The sequence below is a fragment of the Macaca thibetana genome, chromosome 6 (assembly GCF_024542745.1).
Source record: "Macaca thibetana thibetana isolate TM-01 chromosome 6, ASM2454274v1, whole genome shotgun sequence".
Classification (NCBI taxonomy): domain Eukaryota; kingdom Metazoa; phylum Chordata; class Mammalia; order Primates; family Cercopithecidae; genus Macaca; species Macaca thibetana.
This window is the reverse complement of record NC_065583.1, coordinates 139,480,299-139,506,599: the sequence shown is the minus strand read 5'-3', so window position 1 is coordinate 139,506,599 and position 26,301 is coordinate 139,480,299. Positions and strand designations below refer to the sequence as shown.

At 48.1% G+C, this 26,301-nt stretch overlaps 1 protein-coding gene across 3 annotated transcripts in view; it reads right to left on the bottom strand.

Annotated features, from left to right (window-relative positions):
* Positions 1-5,651: 5,651 nt before the first annotated feature.
* The window catches only part of EGFLAM (EGF like, fibronectin type III and laminin G domains), a 200,888-nt gene continuing 180,238 nt past the window's right edge, over positions 5,652-26,301 (bottom strand). For 2 of the 3 annotated variants that reach the window (XM_050795117.1, XM_050795118.1), the window contains 5 exons: positions 21,988-22,066; positions 18,912-19,055; positions 11,780-11,863; positions 7,582-7,685; positions 5,652-6,759 (listed from right to left, as the gene is read on the bottom strand). In XM_050795117.1, the coding sequence (XP_050651074.1) occupies positions 6,605-6,759; positions 7,582-7,685; positions 11,780-11,863; positions 18,912-19,055; positions 21,988-22,066 (566 nt within the window). In that variant the 3' untranslated portion in view covers positions 5,652-6,604. Of the gene's footprint in view, positions 6,760-7,581; positions 7,686-11,779; positions 11,864-18,911; positions 19,056-21,987; positions 22,067-24,654; positions 25,285-26,301 lie in introns of those variants that run through there. The other variant, XM_050795119.1, reaches the window with a different exon arrangement.

The following is a 26,301-nucleotide window of genomic DNA, read 5'->3' as shown; positions in this document are numbered from 1 at the left end:
CAGAACCCCCCTCATCCTGAGTGTTTGACTCATTGTTTAGGGATGCAGCTGACCGTGGCGTAACCTTTAGTTGGGATAGCACGGGACAGAAGGTGCATTTTAGGAAAACGAACTTGGTTTTTGGGGAGGTATCATCTGGAGGTGGGAGAGACTGAAAGTTAGAATTGATCAGGGTTGTAATAGGCAGGACTCTACGAAGGCCCCCAAGATGCTTGCGTGGAACTGTGGAAATGATGGATTGTCGCTCCCACGGTTAGGCTACTCATCAATTGACTTGGAGTTAATAGGTGATGATCATGGGTGGGCGACCTATTCAGGAGAGCTCTTATGAGAGGGACTGGGCCCTGCCTAAAGAAAGTCTCCCCTGGCTTTGAAGAAGCAAAGAGCCAACGAGCCTCAGGTGAGACCACAGCCCAGGCGACACCTTGATGTGGAGCTGAGTCCTCTCTATCCTTGATATCCTCACTGGCACTTTGGCCAGGGGCTGGTTTGTGAATAGCGCGTCCTCAGTGAGTGTCAGTGAAATGTGAACCAACCTTGTGCGAGCAAGTGCCTGGAGGGGACAACTACAGCAATCCTTGTGAGGGCCCGTAGGCCATCGGCTCTCCACCCTCCATCCCCACACCCCCAAAGCCTCCCAACACACTCCCAGGGGCTCCCAGCTTCCAGGCCAGAGGCAGTCACATGGATAAGGGAAGGGCCCCAGCCCTAGGCACATCCTCTTACCTCTCTAGCCCCATGTGGAGCTGGAGCAGAGACCGCCCGGGCTACCTTCATTTCTGAGGTGGTATGAATGTGGCCTGGACAAGCAATCAGCACATGTTCCACTTTCCACTGTATTAGACAGGGCCCCCCATTTCATTCCGAACCCCACCCCACAGTTGCTCTCTGAACCCCATGTTCAGTGAGAACATGGAATGCTGCCAGCAGGACCTGAGGTCACCACGCAGCGAGCCTTGCGACCCCTGCGGCCCCACACCCCTCTCCTCCCACAGCTCTTTTTGCCTCATAGTCCATTTTCTCTGCCTCTGCTTTCTTTTGGCCAATTTCCTAACAGGGCTTTCCTTAGCTAAGCCCCTGGCCTGGTGCCTCTTACTTTTGTTATTAAGTGAGTATAAACGGCAAATTTCTTGAGCCTCCCTGGCCTTCCTTCGAAGAGTCATTCCAACTCAAGTCCTCTCCTAGCCAAGTCAGAGCTGTAGCCCCTTGACAGCAGGCCATCCGGGGAGGCCAAACCCCCGGGCCGGGCCCTGGCTTGGAGGTGAGCGCTGGGACATCGGGGGAGGCCATGCCACATGCTGGGAAATTTCTATGCCTCTGGACACCATTTGCATCTTGAGCAAAACTGAGAGACAAGATGGATAAATGGAAAAGAGGAGACCTCCTCCCAAGTGCTCAGACATCATGTTCTCTCTCCTGTCTTTCCAGGAAAGGGCAAGTGCTCCTGGGAGCTATGAACTTTCTAGGACAAAGATGCCTCAGCAAGAGCAAACGGGAAGAAGAGGAGCAGCAGGGGAGGCCTTTCCCGGCTGCCCGCCCTGCTCTTTCAGCTCATGGCTTGGCCGGGGCGAGGCAGGGGCCCAGGGGAACATGCCCCTGGGCAGAAATAGCTTGCAACCACTCCCCAGGGTTATGGAGGTTATTTGTGGAGATGAAAGCAAAGGAGGGAAGGGAAAAGAATTTAACCCACACCCAATTGCCTGTAGAGGGTCCTGAATCCCACCCCGCTGGACTAGCTCTTTAGCTTCTGCTTTCAGATTTGCTCAACCCAGAGTCCCTGCAACAGAAAGGCTTTGAAAGACGGCAGATTCAGGGCTGTGATGAGAAAATGGCATGCGCTGGCAAGCAGACTCTTGGGACCTGACCTTTGTCTGAATCTCCCTCACTTACATGACTATACTGTCCACGACAGCTAACCCAAGGGAGCCCCGGAATGTCCCTCAACAATGCAGGTGTCCCTGGGCAGACTGCACGTGACCAGAGGTCAGGGTAAGGGCAGAAAAGCTCCATGGCACAGCATCGTTGCTGCATCCTCGTGGTGGCACCACGGGCAAGTCACCCGGTCTTTCTGGCCAGCGTCCGTCTTCCTAAGTCAAACAGTCCATGCCCATCTGCTCCGGCCATTATAGGAGGAGGACTGTTATGAAGATCAAATATGTGAACATTCTTTGACTGTGAGGTTGCGGTGCGGTTACTCACAGGGCCTAGCCCAGAAGCCAGCTCATGCTGTTGCATTGGATTAGTCATTTTGCTGGCCCGAACATAGCCACCTGTAAACTGAAACTTCCTAACGGCAGCCTCTCACTTCCACGGGACCCACCAGCTTAAATGCAGGCAGCCCTGGGACTTCTGGCCTCACAATGGTTGAGGCAGGGCTGCTTACATTTTCCCTTCTCTGTTTAGCGTGTGCCGGATAAGTCCCCAGGTAGGATACCGTCGGATGACCCACATCTCCATGTTGAGAAATAATGTGGGAGTGGGCTAAAGCTGTAAGACCCCTGATTTCGGATTCTAATTTTGATTTCATGCTGGCAGCTCTCTCACCACTGCAGGGAGAAAGTGCTGGAGAATGTCGTCCCGCCTTTGATAAGCTAATCTTACCCCCTTCTCAGCTAAGGGTCTGGGCGGTGGTGGGTGTGCCCGGACTGACCCCCAGCTCCAAGGGCAACTACTGTGCGTTCCTGGACTGGGCAGAAGCTGGAAGAGGCAGGGAGGAGGTGGGAAGCGGCTCACGCCTTGTCCAGGCTCCTCTCCTAAAGTATTGTCTTTCCACTTGGAGCTGGAATTCTCTGCCTTTATTTTCCTGCAGCTGGGCCTCTGCAGGCTGCTCCTGGGTCATTCCCTCCCAGGAAGAAGGGCATTCTGGGGTGGGGGTTGCTGTCGGAGCTCAGAGGGGCTGGGGGCCCCTCCTACTGCCTATTCTTCCTCCTTTGGGAACTCACAGTGCTAAAAACAAGCTTTCTGAGAACCATATTTTTCTGGGTTAAAGGTGAAAAATGCAGCGTTTCCTCCAAGTGGAAAGCCCTGGGCCTGCCAGCTCCAGCTCCGGGCGCTTTTCCGAGCTCCTTCCTCCCACGCAGGGAGGAGGCGGCAGCTCCTGCAGGGCCAGCGGAGGAGGTGGGCAGGGAGGAAGGAGAGGGGGCAGCAGCAGGAAAGCGCCAGTGCCCGTGCCAGCAGGGCAGTCTGTGTGTGGACACCAGCCAGCCTGTTTGTGTTGGAGGGGCCTGGAGACGGGAACGGGACTGTGTCAGGAAATGAAAGACAAATACCAGGGTAGGAGAGCGGGGTGGCCTTCAGGGCGGTGGGCAGGCCGTGGGAGCTGCCTGGGCAGCCGCAGGAGGGGACACAGAACACACCACAGACCTTCCTGAGAGAAATCCTGAGGTGGGGTCTCCAGGAACATGGAGGGTTATGGAAGTCCATCTTAATAGGAAAAGCAAGGACATCCTCAGCCCACACTTGGTCACCCTTGCTTCGAACATGTGGCAGGTTCCAGGGAATTTTCTCGGATCCTGATTGTGGGAGAAAAGCTTTTCAGGATCCTGTGCCCCACTCTATCCTTCCTTCCTAGGACAGGGACTGCTGTTAGCCTCTGAGCTCCCTGGTGACACCCCAGACCTTTCTCTCCAGCCAAGAGCCTGGCCAGCCTTCTCCAACATGCTCTCCCCATAGCGGCTACCCAAAAGCCAGGCACAGATCCCATCTCCCAGCCGCTCGAGTCCCTCCTCCTCAGAACAGCAATGGGGCCAGCTGCCAAGTGTCAGGGAGCAGGTGGAAGGAGGGCAAGGAGAAGAGAGGATACCACAATGTGAGGGGGAGGGCAGGTGCTGCTCGCATCAGACCTGGCCTGGACTGGCTGGGCACCGAGAACATCACGGACCTTGCCCCCAGCCCCAAGAGTTAGAGAAGGTCAGAAAAGAGCTATGGCCAGGGGGTCACGGCATCCCTACTGCGCTCTGTCGTGAATGACACAGGACTTGCTGGGGTGGACCGATTGCATCAGCAGTGATGCTTTCCTACTGCTCCTGAGTCCATGCCCACTGCCAGGCAGCTTGGTAGTTTTCTCATGCTGGAGAAGAGCCCATATGTCACGTGGGGGCTGGCCCATTTCTTCCTCTCTTGAATCCACAGATGACTGGGGTGTGGCAGTGCCAAGCCGAGGCCGCGAAAGGTCTTCCACCTTTAGTCTCGTGCTTGTGCCCTCCCCCATCGTCAGGACAAGGGCATGCTCAGGCCAGCCCATTGGCCCAGGAGGAGGACAAGAAACACACGGAGCAGACACAAGCCACCTCATCAATCTGGCCAAGGCTATCCTGAATTAGCAACCCTGACACGTGTGAGCAAGTCCAACCGACACCAGAAGATCCCACCTAGTCAAGCCCAGCCAAGATTGGCAGAGCTGCCAAGCTGACCACTCAAAGTGAGGAATAAACATTCATTGCTGTATGCCATTGCAGTTTTGTGATTTTTGTTATGCAGCATTATTGTGGCCATGACAACAGATACACATAGAGAGAAAACTGGACACCCAGGAGCCCACATGGGATACACTGTCTCTTACCCTGTCCTCTGAGCCCAAGCCTCCCAGGTCACCAGCTTCTCTGGGGTCCCTCCACTCTGCTGCTCTCTCACCTGTCAGATCCCTACTCCCCTGACCCTGTCATCACATCACTCTTCTCCCCTTAGCCTCGTCTGCTTCCCAGCCAGAGGCAGGTGGTTCTACTCCCAGGCCTGCATCCCTGGGACATTGCATTTTTCTCTGGATAACACTTTCATGGAACAACAACTGATCAGCAACAGCTCTTCCAGCTTCAATTCAGCTGAAGATTTTGCTAAGATCACAATGATATTTATGGCTGGAGGGAATCCATCAAAATGGGCCGTAAAAGCAACTCCATGACATCTTGGGAAGCACTGGTCCCAACAGTATCAAAGGAAGAGGTGTTGAGGCGAGGGTGTCTGGGAGGTGAAGGACCCGCTTTCTACCACGTGGCCTTTCTCTGGATTGCACTCATGTAAGGTTATGTGTCTAGGAGTGGATGATGATGATGATGACCATGATTCCTCTGGGAGAAAGGATCCTGGCCATCAAAGCTTCCCAAAGGCAGGAGATTGGGGCACAAAGTGGACCTCTCTAGTTTATTCATCTTTTATGATTACATTATGTGCTTAAAACTGCCTTGCACAAACCCCAAGTCTTGGCGAATGAATGCTGCACAAACAAAAGTAGAGTCAAGACTGGGACTAATTATAGGCTCTTGCATAAGTTAGATCATATTTCCCCCCTCTCTGGGGGCAGTGTTCATCTCACCTTTCCCTTAGTAAGTCCGTCATGGGGATCTGCCAGTGAACCAGCTGTCTCTGGGGTCAAGTGCATGCATAGTGAAGGGGCACAGCTCATGGTACAGAAGGAAGAAGTACTGTTTCTCTGGTTCTCACCCAGATGCTCAGACCATCCTGACAGCATGTCCCCCGACCCCTGCACAGCCTTAGAAACACTGATTGTATTAGTGTCCGTCAGTATGGACCTGACCTCCGCAAAATCAGTAGCACCTCCATAAGTGAATGAATGAATAAGTTCTAGCTTTGTCCCCTTTATTCAAGTTTACTACAGATATTCCCCCTCTCTTAAAGCAAAAATGACAGTGACCTACCTCGGTAACACATGTTCCTTTTAATCTGCTTATCTTGGAAAGCTTCATATTCATCCCCTTGAGCCGTCGACATTTACCAAAAGAGGATGGTCAGCTCCCCAAGTCACCCACCCAAGTTACCTATCCATTCCACTGACACCACAAATGGCCCAAACAAGTCTCTTTTGGGAGAAATTTTTAGGAAAGGTGTGCAAGAATTCAGGGTCATCCACCCAAACTTCCAAAAGTATACTGTGTGGACAGTCTGCAGCTATAAAAATATACACATACAAAAGTACAGCTACAAAATCATGGGGCTCAGCTCCTTAACTCTGCATTATAAAAAGTAGGAATTTCACATTCGAGGTAAGCTCTGGGGAAGGGGGCCGCATTATGATTATGATTCTGTGTTTGGTCTCCTTCCATCTTTATTTTCATGGACTAGTCAGAATACAGTGAGCCAGCCAGTGAGGAGTGGAAGGGGTTAATCCGAACAATCCATGGGTCAAGGTGGGAAATGTGAAGTTCAAGGGCACACAGTTATTCTGCTGTCAGGAAGAGTGTCATGAGTCAGGGAAGGAGAGAAGTATTTTAATACTGCCCTGGGGGTTTCTTTCTCTCTCTCTCTCTTTAACGTACCATGAATCACAACACAGTCATTGAGCTATAGCAGACAGGCTCTGGAATTTGCATTGATGTGTGATCTCTGGCAGCCGCTACATATTCAATGGACAAGGTCCGATGCTTCCTACACACGGAATTCTGCTGGGTCAGCTCGCGGAGTGTCAGCAGGAAAGGCCACCCAGGGATGCCTGTCTTGGTTCTCAGTTTCTCATCAGTGTGTACTTTCTTTTTGGTGAGAGGACACACACCTGGTCCCTGGGCCTCTGCATATAGCATCAGGCAGGATCTCAGGGCCCCTGGGATTCTCAGAATAGAAGGCTCTGTCCCTTGGGCAAGGCCAGCTGGTGTTACTTGGCTCCGCAAGTGTTGATGTTTTTCCCATCCGCAGCATCTTCCACGAGGGCAATGTGGTAATCGGTAGACAGGGTGAAGTGAGAGATACAGCCCACAAGCCCTCTCATATATTGCCTGTTAGTGTGCAGAGCAATTTCCTTCATTCCACCTGCCAGGAAGCAAGAGGGAGATGAGGTGAGCCAAAGGGCAGGTGTCAGCAGGGCAAGGTCGGGGTTCCGCTTTGGGGCACTTGAATGTCTGCTAATCAAGGCATCCCTTGATTCATAGGATACATGAGGGCTGTGGGCCCCTTGAGCTGCTCGGTACCTCATTTCTCACTATTTTATAATTATCCTTGAAGGAACAGATTGACTTGGATCAGTTTGGTACACAATCAAAAGCTATAAATTCATTCCTCTTGTGTGATTTCTGGCCCAACTGACCACTTTGAGACCAAATAGTGTCTAGTAAATTTTGAAGTGTGGTATACTGTCAACAGAATGCAAGGTGTAGTTAGAAGTGATGTCATCTTAAACCAAAAGAAATGCACTAATGTTGAATGCTTTCAATAGAAAATATCATATAGATTAAAATAGCTTTTCATTTTTATGCATCTGCACTAGTGAATTAATTCTAATAAGCCATTTACAGAAATACTAGTCATTCTATTCTGCAAGGGGAAAGAAAGACAGGTCCTGTTTTGTCAGAGAGAATTCATGGAGCTATATTTAGCAGATTCCTGTTTTATAAACAAGAAAAAGCCTGGTTTTCCTGGTGGATCTGTCCAAAGCATAAAAGCATCGAAGGGAGCCCTTCCTGCCCCCTCAGCCATGAGTCAGCTGTTCAGAAAATGAAAGAACGGAATATCTGGAGGGCTTCCTGATTTTCAGGTATTTGATCCAGCCAAGCGTGCAGCCTCGGCACAGCAAATGGAAGACTAATAAGAAAAGCACTGGCCTAAGTTAGCTTTGGTAGAGGGTCGATCGCTTACCCACATACAGAGCTCCATTGATGTTAAGCTGCCGCATCATGCCTGGGGATTTGCCCGTTCTGGCTCCATAGTCATCCACGGTTATCTTTCCTGACTGGCCATCCCTGCAAAACACCGAAACAAAAAAGAACAAAAAGCCTGGCATTTTTGGAGTTCGTTCAATCATTCATTCATTTCAATATAAATGTATTAAAGGGACCTGCTACGTGCCAGGCACTGTGCTAAATGATGGGGCTGCAGAAATCAAAGCAAAAGGCAAATTTGTGGCCCTTGGCATTCTGCGGTCTACTGAGGAAGACAAAAAGTCAAACTGTGAATGACAACACAGTGCCAGCACTCCGCCACAAAGACCACAGGGTGCTGTGGAATTCCACCAGAGGAGCGGCACCTAACTTAGACTAGGGAGAGGACAGTTATTAGACAGATGGTCAGAAAAAGCTGCCCACAGGAGATTCTGGCCAAAATGAGTCTTGTAGCCCGGGTAGGTTAAGTCAAGTGAAGGAGAAGGTTATGCAAACAGAGGAAGCAACAACAGCAAAGAGAAAGAGCAGGGGTTAGCGCAGATGGAACTCACAAAACACTGGGGCTGGGAAAGATGAAGCCCCAAGCAAATGGTCAACCGCTCGTAAGGAGTTGAGAATTTATCCTGAAGGTGACAGCAGGCCAGAGAAAACCTTTCAGGTGAAGCGCAGGGGAGGAGAGCTGGTGGCGAGGCATGGGAAGCCATAGGGAGCTGGGATTCTAAGTACAATGAGAAGCCAATAAGCAGTTTTTGTAGGTAGAGGATCATTCTATGGGAAGACTGGCTCGGAAGTTTCTAAAGGACCCACAGAGCCCTAAAGTGACTCTGAAGACAGGAAAAGGGAGGTGTTCATTGGTGGCAAGGGCTTTGCAGTTTTCAAAGCTGTTTTTCAAACCTATCCAGCCCCATGAGCCTTCTTCGAGCAAATACATTTGCTTCTATAGCACTGGGGGGTGGACTCTCTCAGGCCTCACTTCTTGATAGCACCTTCTCTAGAGCTTTAGAGAACTTTCTGTTGTTCTGTCCCCGTCTTTGAGACCACAAACGTGCTTTCTTAGAATCCTGTATCTGAATGCTGTGACAGGCAGTACCCGCAACAGCTTGCCTTGCTTGCCCTGCCTTTTAAAAGAAATTACTCTAAAATATTCCATTTTTTTATACTTACTCTAGTTCATAAAGTCTAATAATTTTTCATTTTTTATATCTAAAATGAAGATATACCTTATAATCAATGGCATCTTAGATTTGAAAAAATGTGGCATCACCTTCTAACATAATAACATGCTTCTTTATCATGTTTATTATGTATTGTCTGTTGCTTACCATTAGAATGCAAGAACATGAGGCAAGGATGTTAATTTTCTTCAGTGAGGTGTCTCCTATGTCTGGAATAATATAAGGCTCATCCCAGAAGATGAATGAACAAGGGAATCTGTGGAGCTTCAGCGTCCTCACCTGAGATGGGAATAGCTATGCCCATCTCCCAAGATTATTGTGGAGATCAGATGTTATGTGCACAAAGCACAGGGCATGATACCTAATACATATCTTGCTCTATAAAGACTGGTAGAGGAATGTGTTGCTATTGTTTTCAATATCATTATCATATCATCATTTTTATCCGTAAAATGAAGATTATAAAACCTAAGTTGCTGTGAATATTAACTGAGACAAAGTATGAAAAGTACCTGGCACCTGGAGATGTTTAATAAACTGGAATTTATTTTCTCTTTTCTGCTGGGATTAATGCCTGCAAGACCAGGATTCCCCAGAGCAAGACAGGGTCCAAAGCAAGGACCCCTGGGCAATCTCCTTTTCACTGACACTTCTCTCTCTAACCCTGGAGCCTGCCACAGAGAATTAAGGCATCCAGTCAATCCTTCTTACCATAATTGATATCCATGGCCTTAACCCAGTTCCCCCTGATATCTGTTGTATCCTCTCTTCTAGGCCTGTCTGCTCACAACTCTCAGCATCTGCTGGAATCCTCCCATTCATCCAGTTCTGGGCTTAACTCCTTCTGTTCAGCCTCATTGCCACTAAGACCCACCAGGAGACGTATCCATCATGCCAATAGGAAAAGCCAAGTCTGCTGAGTCATCTGCATGGTGCCCAGCTTGACAAACTGACATGTGAAATTCTTCCACTGCTTTATCCCTCCCAAACATCTGAAATCCTAGCTTTGGGTGGGTTTCATCATGGGGTGGGAAGGAAAGGGCTTTGAGCTGGGATTCTAATCTTGGCTTTTCCCACAAACAGTTGTACAGTCTAGGGGAAGATCATTTAACATCAGTTTCCTTAGATGTCTAGGAAGTGCCTGGTATCCTCACCAGTGTGTCATCTTAATATACATAATCAAACCCCAACAACAACTGTGAAGGTTTAAAAATTATTCCACAATGTGTGAATAACCAATGGTCTCCACCCAAGGAAAGTGGGAGAAGGGTACTGTTTCCTGATGTTCCCAGGGTGGGGATTTGTAGGGATCAAGTGTAGTTAGAGGTAAAGAGCTCAAGCATTTCATAGTCCTTTAGATGTTTCCAGCCAAGCCCCTTTAAAGATGGGTAAGAGGGAGAAATGAAGAAGTTAGAAGCCATAGAGTTCGGAGTATTTTGGAGTTAATTTTTGACTTGTAGTCTAGAAACTATTTGAAATCCAAGCATGTGGATATTCATGATGGGAAAACATTTCTTTTTTCAGAAAGTTAGAGTTGGGACTTCATCAAAATCACCCTCTGTCTCAAGGGCTTTCTAGGCCACCTAGGAAGCTGAGAGGCACAGATTTGCCTCTGTATCCCCATTTCCTCTAGGGTTTCAAAGGCAGGCCCAGCAGCCAGGGGTTGGGGGCCCAGCGAAGCTCTCCCCATCGCAGCCTACATGGGAGCTAAGTAGGAAAGTAGCCATGGTGGGCACCATGTTTCCCAGGCCTCACTCATGACTTTACCCACTGGCTGCCCCAGAAACGGTTATGATAAATTCTCAGGGAACCCCAACCAGAGCCTCGATTCAGCTTTTCTTCTCCTGGGACCTTCATGTAACATGTGGGATTGACATTTCTAAGTTTCAGCCTGCTATTTGGTTTCTGAAAATATGTTGTTAGAAATATGGACAAGGGTATTAATAGTAAAACTATTATACAAAGAAGAGCAAAGGAATGATTCATCCAAAGTTAATCAGAAGTCAGGGTGGTGATTACCTCTGTGATGGGGAGATAAGTAATCGGTGCTGGGTGAAATACTGTCAGCTTCTAAGGTTTAGGTAATGTTATTAAAAAAAAAAGTGGCCGGGTGCAGTGTCTCATGCCTATAATCCCAACACTTTGGGAGGTCAAGGCGGGAGAATCACTTGAGCCCAGGAGGTTGAGACCAGCCCTGGCAACATAGCAAGGCAGATAGTGCACACCTGTGGTCCCAGCTACTCAAGAGGCTGAGGTGGGAGGACTGCCTGAGCCTGGGAGTGCAAGCGAGGCTGCACTGAGCCATGATGACACCACCGTACTCCAGCCTAGGTGAAAGAGCGAGACCCTGCCTCAAAACAAATGAAACCAACAAACAAAAAAAGCCAGAGGGATGGGGGAGGATTGCCTGTACAATGAGATTTGAAAGTCTTTTTTTTTTTTTTTTGAGATAGGATCTCACTCTGTCACCCAAGCTGGAGTGCAATGGCATGATCCTGCTACCTCCACCACCCAGGCTTAAGCAGTCCTCCCACCTCAGCCTCCATGTGCCACCACACCCAGCCAGTTTCTGTATTTTGTAAAGACGGGGTTTTGCCATGTAACTCAGGCTGGTTTCAAACTCCTGAGCTCAGGCAATCCACCCACCTCAGCCTCCCAAAGTGCTGGGATTCCAGTTGTAAGCCACCATGCCCAGCCCAAACATTCTTTAAAGTCCACATACCCTGAACTCTCAAGGCTCCTCCAGTTCAGCCATCAAAAGGTTTCTTCTCCAGAAGGTTACTGCTTAGCGAAGGTTTGGGGGTTTAGTTTCCCTGGCCTGTTAATGTCAGTGTAGGGCACAGCGGGAGTTCATAGAAAATTCCCTGAATGCCCTGGATCAGGGGTACTAGGATGCCAGGCAAAGTTGGGGAACAGGACAGTGGGACTACAAGGGAACTGGATACCGCATCCCTCCACTGCTCAGCTCTGGCTCTGGCTCATGCTGCAGGAGAGACTCACCTAACAGCCTTAACTCGGTGCCACCGACCATCGTTGAAGGAGCCATTCACCATGATGGATGCCACACCACTGCCCAGGTTATAGCTAAGGCATTGGAGAAGAAGAAGAGAACAGAATAAAACACTGAGGCACAGGCAGACACGGTTCATAGATGATTCTCAGGGCAAAAGTTCTTTGCAACTCAGAGTGCAGTTTTCTTAACAGAAAACAAGAGTGTTATAAAAGTTGGTGGGTTTCCAGGCTGGTTCATGTAATTAAAAATTATCAGACTTTTAAATTATGGTAAAATATACATAACGTAACCATGGCCATTGTAACCATTTTTAAGCATACAGTGCTGTAGCATTAAGTACGTATTCATATTGTTGGGCTGGCAATCTCCAAAACTCATCTTACAAAACAAAAGCATTGCATTAAACAATAACCCCTCATTCTTCCCTCCCCTCAGCCCCTGACAACCAGCCTTCTACTTTCTGACTCTATGGATTTGATTCTTCTTCATACCTCATATGAGGGGCATCATAGAGTATTTGTCTTTTTGGGACTGTGTGACTGGCTTACTTCATTTAGCATAATGTTATCAAGATTGTTTTTTAATGCCCTCATGTAAGGCAACATCAGTACTAGAGTATCAGGAATAACAAGAAGGGCTTTATCATGTGTAACGTTTTACACTGTGTTACGATGATGGTCTGCCCCCTCCCTCCACCCGCCAAATTCATGTCTACCCAGAGCCTCAGAATGTGACATTATTTGAAAATAGGGTCTTTGCAGATTCATTAGTTAAGATGAAGTCATACTGGATTAGGGCAGCCATGGATCCAATATGACCGGTATCTTTATGAGAAGAGATTTGGACATGGAGCCAGAGACACACAGAGACAGGGAACACCATGGGAAGATGGAGGCAGGGACTGCAGTGGGGCATCTCCAAGCCAAGGAACGCCAAGGGCTGCCAGCCACCACCAGAACCTGGGGGACAGGCATGGAGCCGATTCTCCCTGAGACCCGCTAGAAGAAGCGAACCCTAGCACTGCATGATGGATTTCTAGCCTTCAGAACCGCGAGAGAGCCCATTTCTATTGTTTTAAGTCACCTAATTTATGGTCATTACCAGAGCCCTAAGAAATGAATACATCTGTTTTCACTTTTTGTTTTTTTTAAACTGAACATTGAAGAGTAGGATGAGCCCCAGAGAGATTAAGGGAATTTGCCTAAAATCACAAACCTAATGTAGAATTTGAACTTGGTGTATCCTCTGTCCTCATCCCATTTAACTCTGCTATCAGGTTTCTCTAGTGGCTTCCTATTTTCTATTTCAGTTCCCAGACACCCTGGTACCGTAAGGGTTTCAGAAAACATGAACATGTCATTACCAGAGAGAAATATCTCCCTTAATCCAGTGTTCATTCAATTATTCTAATTAAATTTAATTCGACAAATATTTAGTGAGTGACTACTCTAGCCTGGGCACTGGGCCAACTGCCCAGACTTTCCCTGGATAATACAACAAAGCCTAGGCCACCAAGCTTTTGAAGGGAAGTATGTTCCACCTGGGATACTCCCTTCTCATTTTGTAAGAGGACATATCTCTCCTTCACCTCATTGCCCAAGATAGAGGGATGTCGAGAGAAAACCCGGATGAGTTACCAGGCACTCGCATGTACTCATTCTGAGAAAACAGCAAGAATAGGAAGTGCTTGGCTTTCTGCAGAGAAAGCACCATATGTCATTCCTTTGATAATGGAGGCTCAAAGAACTCACCCAGCCCATTGACATTTAACCAAGAATAGGACTTGGGGTGACTCGACAAACACTGGGACAAAGCTGCCACTCTGACCCTGAAAAGTCCACTGTTTTCTAATGAATTTTCCCACATCAAGTAACTCCTTGTATAAAGCAGTCTGGCGGCGGGATTTTGAGATTTCATGATTTGGTGGCTAAATACTTCTTGAATGAATAGGAAGTAGGGCGAGTTGCTGGTGGGCAGAAACTATCTATGGCCATTCTGAGAGGCGGCATGGGGTGACAGAAAGAGCATGGACACTCACATTCAATGGACATAGCTTGATCCCCAGACTCGCTAGCTAACAGCTCTGTGACCTTGGACAACTTGTTTCATTTCTCTGAGCCTAAATATTCTCATCTGTCAAACAGGGATAATAATTCCTTCCCTGAAGAATCCTAGGGAATGCTAAGTAACATGACATATGTAGGAAGCACTGCACATCATAGGAGCCAAACGAATAATCCTGCCACTCCAAACAGAGGCAGCACTTAGTGCAGCTTGGATATAGGGTTGACAATGCACCCCAAGGAACTGGTAGGAAGGAGAAAGTTGCCACCAAGGCTTGAATGTGTCACATCTCTCCTAGAAGACTAGCCACGTGGGAAAGTAAGCCAACAAGCTGTCGATATATAACCAAAGCAGTCCGGAACACCCAGATCTCAGAATCAAGGTGACCTGGCTGTGTAAGGGCAGGGAGGCTGGATTGCAACATGATTGTGGTGCAGTGAATGAAAACCTTTTCAGTTGTCTAAGAGCCCATCTAGAAAAATGGTGCGTGCGCTTCCTTCTGTTCTCCAACCCGACAACTCTCCTGTTCAGGCCAAGAGCCAGAATGTGCTCTAGGGAGTCAACCGTGAATCTGGCAGATGGGAATCCAGCCATCACTGCGGGAGGGGTCAACTCAGTTGGCTTCTCCATGGCCTGGTTCCCCAACCCCCCAATTCCATCTGACTTCAGACCCTCCAAAGAACCTCCCACTTCTCCTGACATGCTGATACTCACCCTGGAAAAGCTCCCTCATGTATATAATCATAAATGACCAACAATAGTGGTTACCTTCACTGGGAGAAGAATGAGGGAGCATTTTTGGGTGGTGGACATGTTCTATGTCTTGTTCTGAGTGATAGTGAATCAGTGTTTACATATTCTAAATGTGTCAAGCTCTACACTGAACAAGCATGCATGGCAGGAAGGCATGCCTCAGTATAAAAATGTAGAGACAGATATAAGAATGTTTATGTCTAACTTCTCTACCCATGTCTTGGGAACCTGGCTGCCATGATGGATTATTCTGAGCCGCTCAGCTTGGTGTGCACTAGAGGCTGTGAGCCAGAGCACCAAGGTGGGCCACTCGGAAATACCTTCAGGTGAGGCCTTTTGGAAACCACTCGGCCACCTTCCTGTTTTCCTGTGGTGACACTTTTAATCATGTCCCCTTTAAACTGTAGCACAAAGCACTTTACTAATGTCAAGTCTCTTCCCCCTCTTCACTGCATGAAGATGTGATGAGGTGAAACTAAGTGGGCAATGTTCAGTGTGAACGGTCAAGCAATGTTCACAAACCCCGCCGGTGGTAGGTTTTATGTCCCACGTACAATCACAAAACAAAATGAAACAAAACAAAAACAAAACAGAAAACAGAAAAATACACTCATTTTCACCGAGCACTTTGATTTCCTTTTTTTCTGCTAAATCTTGCACCAAAACTATAAATATATATACATACATACATTTTTAGAATCCCATCGCTTTTCCCTATTCTCTGGCAGAAAGGCTTTGAGCACTAAATTAGCCAAAGAACCAGCATTTAGGTGAAGAAAGTCATGAAAGTTGAGACTGTATTTTATTATCTTAGGATTCCTCTTCATCTGCTTTCAGCCTGGATCAAACACTGAAACCTCAAGAACAATTTGTCTGCTCTGTAGAAAGATTCACTCTCCAGACTGCACAGATCTGTGCTCCTCAGGGGCAGGGCCCATGACTTATTAAAAATAACAGTAACAATAATAAAAATAAGAACTACGTTTTAATAATAACTACATGTTCTCTCTCTGAGGTAAAGGATTCTAAGACTCAGAAAATGCTTGAGCAAGGATCATAACTTTTCTTATCATTAATTAGCTATGTACGAAGCACTGCACATCATAGGAGCCAAACGAATAATCCCACCACTCCTAACAGAGGCAGCACTTAGTGCAGCTTGGATACAGGGTTGACAATGCACCCCAAGGAACTGGTAGGAAGGAGAAAGTTGCCCCACATTGAACCCCTTACATGAATTCATTCATTTAATCTTTACAGCGAACCCTGTCGTTTTGCAAGGAGGGGACAGAGGCTGAGATTTGGGTAACTTGCATGAGCCCACATAGGGGATCAGGCATGTGTAATTCCAAAGCCACTTCAGACCCTGTTTCACAGGGTATGGGTCCTGGAACCACCCGGGTGCTTGTTTCTAATCAGACCCCGGTGCCCACCACACCTATTGCATCAGAATCTCAGGGGGCAAGCCTGGGAATCTACCTTTGAAACAAGCTCCCCAGTGATTCACTGTATGCTGACATCTTCAAACTACTGGCCTACACTGGAATTCCTCTCTGTGCCCAGCCCGCTGGGACGCTTCCCTACGTCAGCATCGGGGGCATTGATGCGGTGGGATAATAGCCCAGATGGAGGACGAACAGAGCGGCAGCGATGGGGTGGCTCCAGGACCAGAGCAGGCACAGAAGTCAGCCTCAGCCTGGGCTCAGCAGTGTATCTTACACAGATCACAATCAGAACTCCAGGATTAGAAGAAAAACAGAGGACCAATTTTCAGAATCCTGAGAAAGAAATGGTAACAAGAAATATGTCCAGGATACAGTAGAGCTGTTTGAAGGATGCTAAGCAGGTGGGAGAGGGGACGGGGCTCTCCAGGGCTTGGCGTGGGAGCTGGTGGGAGCTGTTTCCCTGCTGGGGTAGAGTGGGTGGTGAATAGGTTCAGCAGGCAGTTTAGGGGGGAAGTGGGACCATCCCACCCACAGCTAAGCTACCGTTTTAGTTCTCTTTTCTGGGCACAATCAAGTACTTGAGGCCTTGATGAGGTTAACCACAGGAAAACCACAAGAAAATGGCTTCAAGGCAGCCAGCCTGAAATAGGGTGTGAAGAACTCTGTGTTCAACCTCTGGGCCAGCAATGGGTGGGAGGCTATGGAGGACAGGAAGGCGGAGATGGTGAGAAGCTGTCTCTCACCTGCCAGCTTCCAGCCTCAACTACACACGACTCTCCAAAGTCCCCAACAATCATAGGACTGAGTCACTTAGCATGCTCTCCTATTTAGGGAATAGCATGACACTGGACAAGTGACATTTCCTCTCAAAATGCCTTTTATTCAAATGGAAAGATTTTTGTTATCCTGCTTGGGCTGTCAGTAATCTTAGCACACGACCAACAGAAGCCCCAGAATTAAGTCTTCAACTTCTCCCTTGTTTAGTGAGCCTTCCTTTGTCTATTTCAATTCAATTACTTTCATATCATTTAGCGGCCACTCGAGCTAGTCATCAGAGGGTGAATTAAGAAGTACAAGCCTGAGAAATGCCTCCCCCATGGAGCTCAAAGCTTTGAGGGTATCAGAATTGTCTGGGGAAACAGTTACCACACAGATTGCTGGAATGTTTCTGGTTCAGTAGATCAGGGTGAAGCCTGAGAATGTGGATTTCTAACAAGTTCCCAGGTGATGCTGAGGCTGCTGGTCTGGAGACCACACTTGGAAAGCCACTGTCTAGAGGAGCGATTTCTAACCTCGTGTGAGGATATGCCATGACAATCTCTAGAGAAGTGTTTTCATGTTACAGGAGACAGACCCTACCCCTTGGAAGCTCAGCTTTCACCCAATCTGGTAAGAAGGGTAGGGAGAAATCATTCAGGTAATTCTTTAACTACTTCATAGCTATGTATTTGACACATTTGAAAACTGTCTAAATTCACTTAAAAGAGGGAAGAACTTCTGGCACCGCCTTATCGGTAACACCCAAGAAGCATTTACAAAACTCTCATGTTGGCTGGATCCACTGAGACACGAATCTGTGCTTTGTTCCTCCAGCAGCAGGAGACTTGAAAGCGGGGATTCTCCTTCCCACAGCTACACAGCTAACAGGGAGCCGAGTCAGAATTTAAAGTCAGGGCTCCTGGAGCTTAGGGTTTTAGACCTTCCTGAGCTGCTGAGTCTTAGGCTGAGTACTCGCTTCCATGCTTGGCCTTCGTGCTTGGCAGTATCCAAGTCCTCTTTCTGCTCCTTCCTAATTTATGAGTAGGGAGCATGCAGCAGTAACACACTCGAACAAGGGCACAGAATTGTTCCTCACAGGGGTAGATGGTCAATTCCTAAGGCTCTGCCATGCAGTTCCTATTGAAGCTACTCAAGTGTGCCACTGTAGCATGAACACGGCCATAGACGATATATAAATGAAAGAGTACAAGCCAGGCACAGTGGCTGACGCCTGTAATCCCAGCACTTTGGGAGGCCGAGGTGAGTAGATCACCTGAGGTCAGGGTTTGAGACCAGCCTGGCCAACATGGTGAAACCCCATCTGTACAAAAAATACAAAAATCAGCCGGGCATGGTGGCATGTGCTATAAGAGAATCACTTGAACCCAGGAGGCAGAGGTTGCAGTGAGCTGAGATTGCGCCACTGCACTCCGGCCTGGGGGAAAGGAGCAAGACTCTGTCTCAAAAAAAAAAAAAAAACACAAAAAACAAAAAAACAAAAAAACTCCTGTTGGAATACTGGGGTACTCTTGGTTTTTGGTTTTTGGTTTTTGTTTTTTTTGAGATGGAGTTTTGCTCTGTCACCCAGGCTGGAGTGCAGAGGCGCGATCTCGGCTCACTGCAACACCTGCCTCCTGGGTTCAAGCCATTTTCCTGCCTCAGCCTCCCTAGTAGCTGGGATTACAGGCACCTGCCACTACGCCTGGCTAATTTTTGTATTTTTTAGTAGAGACAGGGTTTCTCCATGTTGCTCAGGCTGGTTTCAAACTTCTGACCTCAAGTGATCTGCCCGCCTTGGCCTCCCAAAGTGCTGGGATTACAGGCGTGAGCCACTGCACCCGGCCCCAGCAAGACTTTATTTACAAAAAAGAGTGGTGGGTCAGATTTGGCCTCCAGGCCATAGTTTGCTGACTGCTGCTGTATAAGATGAATGTTGGAAAGAAAGACCAGGAGCTTCCAATAAGCCTTGAAGCTTCAGGCTTCAGCCAGTTCCAGCAGACTGTGTTCTGGCTCCCTTCTGAATCACTCTGCTTGGCATGAGCTGCAATGTCTGAGAAAATCGCAAGGTGCTGCTGAAGGCAGCTGGAGAGTGGGTTACCTGAACACGAGGGCTCCATCCCGAAGGCCCAAGGAAATGAAGTCGCTATTGGGCCTCATGGGGCTGTCTCCCCTCCACAGCAAAAGGCCATCCTTGGCAGTTGTCTTAAACCTCATGAACACATTTGATCTTGATCCTGACACCCTGGAGGAAATACACAAACAAGTCCACCAAATCAACCACCAACATCTGTTTCCGAGTAATTCCAGTTTTGCCTGCCAGCCCTGAGGAACCAGATGTAGGATAATCTGGCACTTTCTGACGCTTACTTCATCACCCTGAGTTGCACCACGGATCTAAAGGTCTGGACTGCTCACTCAACAGCAGTCTCCCTCCCCAAGCACTGTGAACCCCACCACAGAGCATTTGCTGAGTGACAGATTAGCAAGACTATGGCCAACATCACAGCTTAGGCTGCACCCCGTACACACCTCATTCTTTTCTGTTTCCTGTTTTGCTACTCAAGGGCCCCATTCCCCAACAGAAAGTGTGTTTCCTAAATACCAAGAGGCTCAAGTTGGCAGCCACTCTAGGCTAGGAGCACGGCTGTGGATGGCCAGCTCTGGCCGGTAAGTGGTGGACTGTCCTTGGGGACAAGGTCTAGACAGGGAAAATACCCAAGTGATGGCATCTCAGACAAGGAACATGGCCTGATAGTGAATGGTCTGGAGTGGTGTTGAGGCAGAGCCAGGGTGGAGAAGAACAGGAAGCTTCAAGGAAAGGAGGGGTGCTCAGGCTAGGCCGGCTCCATGCTCTACATCCATGGCTGGGAATAGGTTCACAGGCTGATGTGCTCTTAGCAATGCTTAAGAATAGACTAGTTCAGAAATTCATTCTTATTAGCGTGATCAGTGTTTCATCTTGCACAGGGAAAAGAGGAAGGCTGAGGTCTTTGAATCAAGGGTGAGATAGGAGGAAACATAATTTAATATTGCTACTAGCATAATGTTATTGGAAAGTTCCTTTGTCCATTCTCTAGTCACTTGAGCCATCCCTCTGTCTGTCCCACACACCTGGGTCTGTGTCTGCAGAGTGTCCTCAATTGTGAACAGTGGAGGGGACTATTGTCTAGGCTTCCCAGAGCCTGAGCTCATCAGGAAGAGACCAAGTTTGCATTCCCCATGCAGGACCTCAGCACGGCAAGGGAGGAGCGAGGTCCCCCAGGCCAGGTGCAGCACAATCTAGCACTGACCCGTTCCCTAGAGACCTGCTTAGCCCAGACTTTCGCTCGGGTTCCTTCCCTCTCCCATTTGCCTTGCGTGTATTGATTGGTTACAAGGCAGTCAAGAGGTTCCCATTTCTCTTGCCAGTGACTGATTTAGGGGCAGGCATGTGGCAGCACAGAAGAGCCACAATCATATCCCTTTTGTCCAGTGAGATACAATTCTGGGAAGAATTCCTTCTCTTTTAAAAAGTCACATGAGAAAAAAAGTCTTTTTCACTTCCACTGGATATAGTCAGAGTCATCGTATGTGCAGCTTATAGGCAGCTGGGGAGTGGCCTCGGGAGAAGATGCTGAGGACAACAAGCAAGAAATAGGGATGAGATTGGAATCTTTGAGGGTACAGCTGCTTCTCTTAATTGATCAACCCAAGATCCAGTGTAAGTCTGGACACCTTGTGATATGAAATAGTAAATATCCCTCATGTGCAAGACATTTTAAGCTGAACTTTCTGTTACTATGCACCAAAGGTATCTGACTGGAATAGATCCTGAACTTGACTTTTACCTGCTGCCTCACATACATGCATTTGTACTGTCATATACACACATACACACACACACGCATGTGTACACACACATACACACACACTATGGCACTCAAGGTAGCTGTGGTCTTGGGCCTCATGTCTCCTGCTCTCATCAATCCCCTCTACTCCCCCAAACCACCTGGTAGTCTCTCACTAACCCCCAGAGACTGAACGCTTGGGCCCCTTTCACCCTGTCACTGCTTTCTAGGCTGAATGACCTTCCATTTTTGGAGAGAAAGGGCTGAAGAAGGAGGACGGTCTCTCTTGGCTGGGAATCCATTTTACCTAAGTCCCCATGCCAAGACAACACAGATAAATACAACCTGGGATTAGAGAAGTGAAGCAGTGTCTGCCTGGGGTGTGCTGGGAGTTACCAGGGACATCCAGTGCCCTAGGAGAATTCCTCCCAACCACTTCTGTTCCCTGACAAGTCACCAAACTCCACCCTAAGAACTGGATGCCTTTTGTTTAAAGATTTGCCCTTGTGTGTTAAGATGCAGTCAATCTGAAGAGGCGGGGAAATCCCAGAATGATTGTGTGGAGAGCAGAAAGGGGAATAGCACACTAGAAGCCACAAAGAACTGGGGGAAGGGAAAGAAAGAGATAAGGGGCAAACTGAAAGTGCCAAAGACAAGCTTGACTGAGTTGAGGATTTTGCCACGTCAAAGGCTATTCCAAACCAAGAGCAACTCCAGGCCAGGGCTGGGACTTCTGCCACCAGGGGTGAGACGCCATGGCTGTGACTTGGGCATTTCCCTGTATCCACATGAAGAGCGCTGAGAAGCCTCTCACTGAACTGGCCAGAGCCTGAAGGGGACAAGAGACCTTTGCTGATGAAGATGCAGGGTAGGTATGGACCCAGCAGGGAACGGGCTTGGATCTGTCTGTCCGTCCGCTGCTGGCCCAGGTCAGAGCTGCACAGTCTGGCCACGGCACAGCATGGAACTGCCCTGCTCAGAGAATCATAGTCATCACTGAGGCTTCGGGAACATCACATTCTCACTGCTTCTCAAAGCCTGAATACTGGAAACTCTGGGACCAGTCAAGTTGCTCTCTCCAGGCCCTTTGACCAGAAAAATACTAGATTGTTTGTAACAGGGTTATTTGAAAGGCCAGTTTCTCAAGTTTAGTTTGTTTTTTGTTTTATTTTGCTCTAGTTTCTATGTTTATTTCATGTTGTGTGTGTTTTTCCCCTGAGGCCATGGCTGAATGGTCTTCTTTGAGAATTATCTTCTGGCATGAAATATAAGAAAAAGCTCTGAGAAAGATATAGAGAAAAATTTACCCCCAGAAAGCTGAGGAAGGTGCCTGTTGAAGCTTATTACCTCTTCAAGATATCTGGATTGTCATACGTCAGGTAACTGCGGCCAATAAACTGCGGGATCTCAATGGCTTCTACGATCGCTGGGACAGAACAGAAAAAGGAGGTTACATAGTATGTGGTTCTCTTGGCTCCTGCACTCACACATACAGCAGGAAAACACCCAGCTCCTGGAAATAGGATGTTTAACAATTCATCAACCCCTTCCCTTTGGCCGCACGCATATTCACAGTTGCCCGGCCCCACAGCCTGGGGTTGGCTTCTCCCCCACTTTTCCCTCCTGGGGAAGTCCTGTCCCTGCCACTGGCCTCAACGCTGCTGAGAAGGCCTCACGATGTGCTGAAACTTGAACTGTTCCCAATTATTCTTGGAAGCCAAAGAGCAGGTCTTGGGCCATGTGGGGAGCAGCTGGGGGTAACCCCAGATGTTCTCCTAGGGAGGCAGAGAAAACAAATCCCTAAGTAAGGCCCACTAGGATTCTTGAAAGTTAATTTGCTGCAGAACCCCTTTAAGCGAGGACTTCGAGAGACTCTAAAGCACTATGAATGAGGCTTGGACTCCTGCATTTCCGATCACTTTCCAGTGTATTTCACAAGATCTTTTGTTTTGAAAAGGAGTTTCGCTCTTGTTGCCCAGGCTGGAGTGCAATGGCACGATCTTGGCTCACTCCAACTTCCACTTCCTGAGTTCAAGCAATCCTCCTCCCTCAGCCTCTCAAGTAGCTGGGATTACAGGCACCCACCACCAAGCCCGGCTAATTTTTGTACTTTTGGTAGAGACGGGGTTTCACCATGTTGGCCAGGCTGGTCTCAAACTCCTGACCTCAGGTGATCTGCCCGCCTTGGCCTCCTAAAGTGCTGGGATTACAGGCATGGCCACTGTGCCTGGTCTATTTCACAAGATCTTCACTACAATCTCATGAAGTAGCAGTTAGTATGGGGGAAGGGAAGGGTTGGTTATTCTCACTTTATGGAAGAGAAAGTGAGGAGTAGAAAGCATGGAGGATTTGCCTGAGATCATGTAGTTAAGAGAGCACTAGGCCTTGAACCTGACCGGCTCTTCTTAATTCTGGCTTTCGGACCCCTCTCAGCTTTCCAATATTTTAGAAATACATTTTCTTCCTCCCAAACTCTCATCACTTTGTTTTCCTGAGGAATTACCCTTTTACACATAGTTAGCAAAAGAAGAGTTTAAGTAGCTGTGTGTGGTGTCACGAACGGGGGATGAGGCTAGGGGATTTCTGCTAGAGAAATAACAGCAATATCTCTTTCCTCTTTGGAAAGATACAGAAATGGTGGTTTAAGGAAATTAAGGTAGAATAAATCTCAAATTCAAAGAAATGTACAAAATGAGGGTGAATAAGAAGGTTTATAAAACACGTTATAGTTTCACGAAAATACATGGTTGGTGCAAAGAAGACACTGAACGAAGGACGCCACCCCAGAGAGGAAACGTAGAATTATTTGATACTATGAACAATCGTACAGATTAACCTTCAAACATAAAAAAAGAGCAAAAGCAGCAAAGCCGATGACAATGGGCCCCCAAGTAGAAGTGTCTATGTTGGCAGCTTCCCAGAGCCTTTCATAAAAACTAAAAAAGAAAAGAAGAGAGGAAAGAAAACAAGAAAAGCAAAGGATGAAAAAGAAAATTTAAAAGAAAATTTTGGAGGTAACTACGGAAGAAATTGCTCTGTGGTTCTCGGAAGCAGCACAGCCCTGGACAAAGGCCTGAGGCTGCAAGGACTTAGCAGGGCCAGAGGTGAAGGGCTCTTGTCACTTACAGTTCAGGGCTGCACCCCCAGCCACTCCCTTCTGACTAAGGGAGGTAGGAGGAAGAGAAGACAAGGAAGGAAAACAGGGAGGAAAAGAGAATGGGAGGCAAAATGGCAAGAGGATGGGAAAGGAGCCGAGTAGGAAAACAGGTGGGATGAATGAGAAAGAAGGGACACTGCAGCAAGAAGAGGAGGGAAGAAAGTGCCGAGGAAGACAACCGGGAGAGAAGGCAGCCACCGGGCAAGGAAGGACGGGAAACAGAAAAGGAAAGAAGGCAGCGCCGGAAAAGGAGGGGAGGGAATGGACCCAGAGGAATAGACAGAAATGTCAGGGAGGAGGAAGACTGGGCAGCAGGTAGGAGTGCAAAAATGGAGGAGGTGGAAGGAAGTTCTCAGCTGGGGCAGCGGGCCCCTCATTCAGGACACCATGGCTGGGAAGGGAGAAGGAGAGAAGATGCAAGCTGAGCGGCGGGGGAGGCCTTCCCGGAGCTAAACGGAACCAAGGAGTCCCTGGTGGGTTGGGCTCACCCCCAGAGGGGAGAGGTACAGCCAGGGCCAGTCCCTGCTGTTGTTGGCCGTGGCGGTGGGCCTGTGGCCAACAGCCTTCTTTCCCCTGAACTCCTTGCAAGGGTCAGGACGTGCCTGCCACACATCAGCTCTGCACACAAGCTTCCGAGGGGGTCTGTGGGCGCCCCCAGCAGCTGCCGGCTCAGCCTCCAGCTCAGGAGAGAATGTCCTCTGGCTGGCCGGCGGGAAGGCTTCCCACCAGGCGTAGGCATGTCCCAGCTCCCACACCACTCACCCCGGGTCCCCCTGCATGTGGTTGGCTTGCCCTGGCAGGCCCTGGCCCCAGCCCAGAGCACTCTCGCCGTCTCTCATAGGACTTACTGTACTTACTATTGAGGCAGTAGTTCCCACACTCTGACCAGTGCCAGCATGAAAGAGAACAGGGAGAATCAGCCTTTCACAGTCCTTGTCAAATCCCAATTACTCTGGTTGCAGATCACTTGAAGCCAGCCTTGTTTCTCTCACAAAGCTCTGCCCGAGGGTCCAGAACGTCCTCTTAGGGAATGTGAATATGAGCCCCGCGGGGAACCACTGGAAATCTCTCCTCAGCATGATTGGCACCCTGCCACCCGCCTCCCCGCCTCAGCTCGGCTTAATGAAGGTGGGGGTGGTGGTGGACCAAGAAGATGTTTGAAATCAGCTGTCTGACACTTCTGAGGCTCCCTCACCTTCAACCGACAATCTGCATTTCTTTTAAATCTAGAGACACAGCTCCTTGCTCAAGAGTTACTTACCTTGTCAATGATTATTACTTTTCTTGGCTCTAGGCTGCGTGTGAAAAAGGAATGATAAGCCAGCTAGCTGCCTCTTCTCTCTGCCTAGTGGAAAATATCGCCCTCATTCCCACCCCGTCTCCACTTGCAAGATTCCAGACCCCTGGTTATTTTGTGATTAACAAAGGCAGAGGCACCCTCGAGAAACACCGCAGAATAAAAAATGGTCAAACTATGCTTCACTTAAGTGAGTATATACAGGAGCAAATAATCACATCCAAAATCATCACAGCTTGAAGTGACCATTGAGCCCTTTCTGGCTCTTTGTAGTTGGTTTAAATGTTGTAAACATAACTGTTGTTATTATTATTATTATTATTATTATTTTGAGACAGAGTCTTGCTCTGTTGCCCAGGCTGGAGCGCAGTGGCATGATCTCGGCTCACTGCAACCTCTGCCTCCAGGGTTCTAGCCATTCTCCTGCCTCAGCCTTCTGAGTAGCTGGGACTATAGGCATGTGCCATCATGCCCAGCTAATTTTTGTATTTTTAGTAGAATTGGGGTTTCGCCATGTTAGCCAGGCTAGTCTCGACCTCCTGACCTCAGGTGATCCACCTGCCTGGGCCTCCCAAAGTGCCGGGATTACAGGTTTGAGCCACTGCGCCTGGCCAACATGATTATATTTTAACCTAACCCTATACCTAATTTTTTTGCTTTTATTGAAAAAAATTTAATTGACACATAACAATTGTACATATGTATGGGGTACATAGTGATGTTTTGATGCATATATATGATCAGATCAGGGTAATTAGTGTATCCATCCCATCTCAAAATGTATCATTTCTTTGTGCTGGGAACACTCAATGTCCTCCTGCTAGTTATTTGAAACTATTTATTATTGTCAACTATAGTCATCCTATAGTGCTTCGGAACACCAGAACTTATTTCTCCTATCTCCCTGTAACTTTGTATCCTTTAACAAATATCTTCCTATTCCCCACTTCTCTCTACCATTTCCAGTATACCTAATTTTTTCTACATTGCCTTTTTTCTGTGGCAATGGCCTTACTGATTAGTTGAAATGTGTTTTTTTCATTTTCTTACATTTATACCTAAAAGCCTGTGCCATCTGGTGACACACACACACACACACACAAACACCCCAGTGGACAGCAGCCTCCAAGCCAGAAGCCCTGCAGTCCAGACAAAGCAAACTTTCCGTTTGAGGAACTTGGAATTCCCAATAGACTATAAAGAGTTG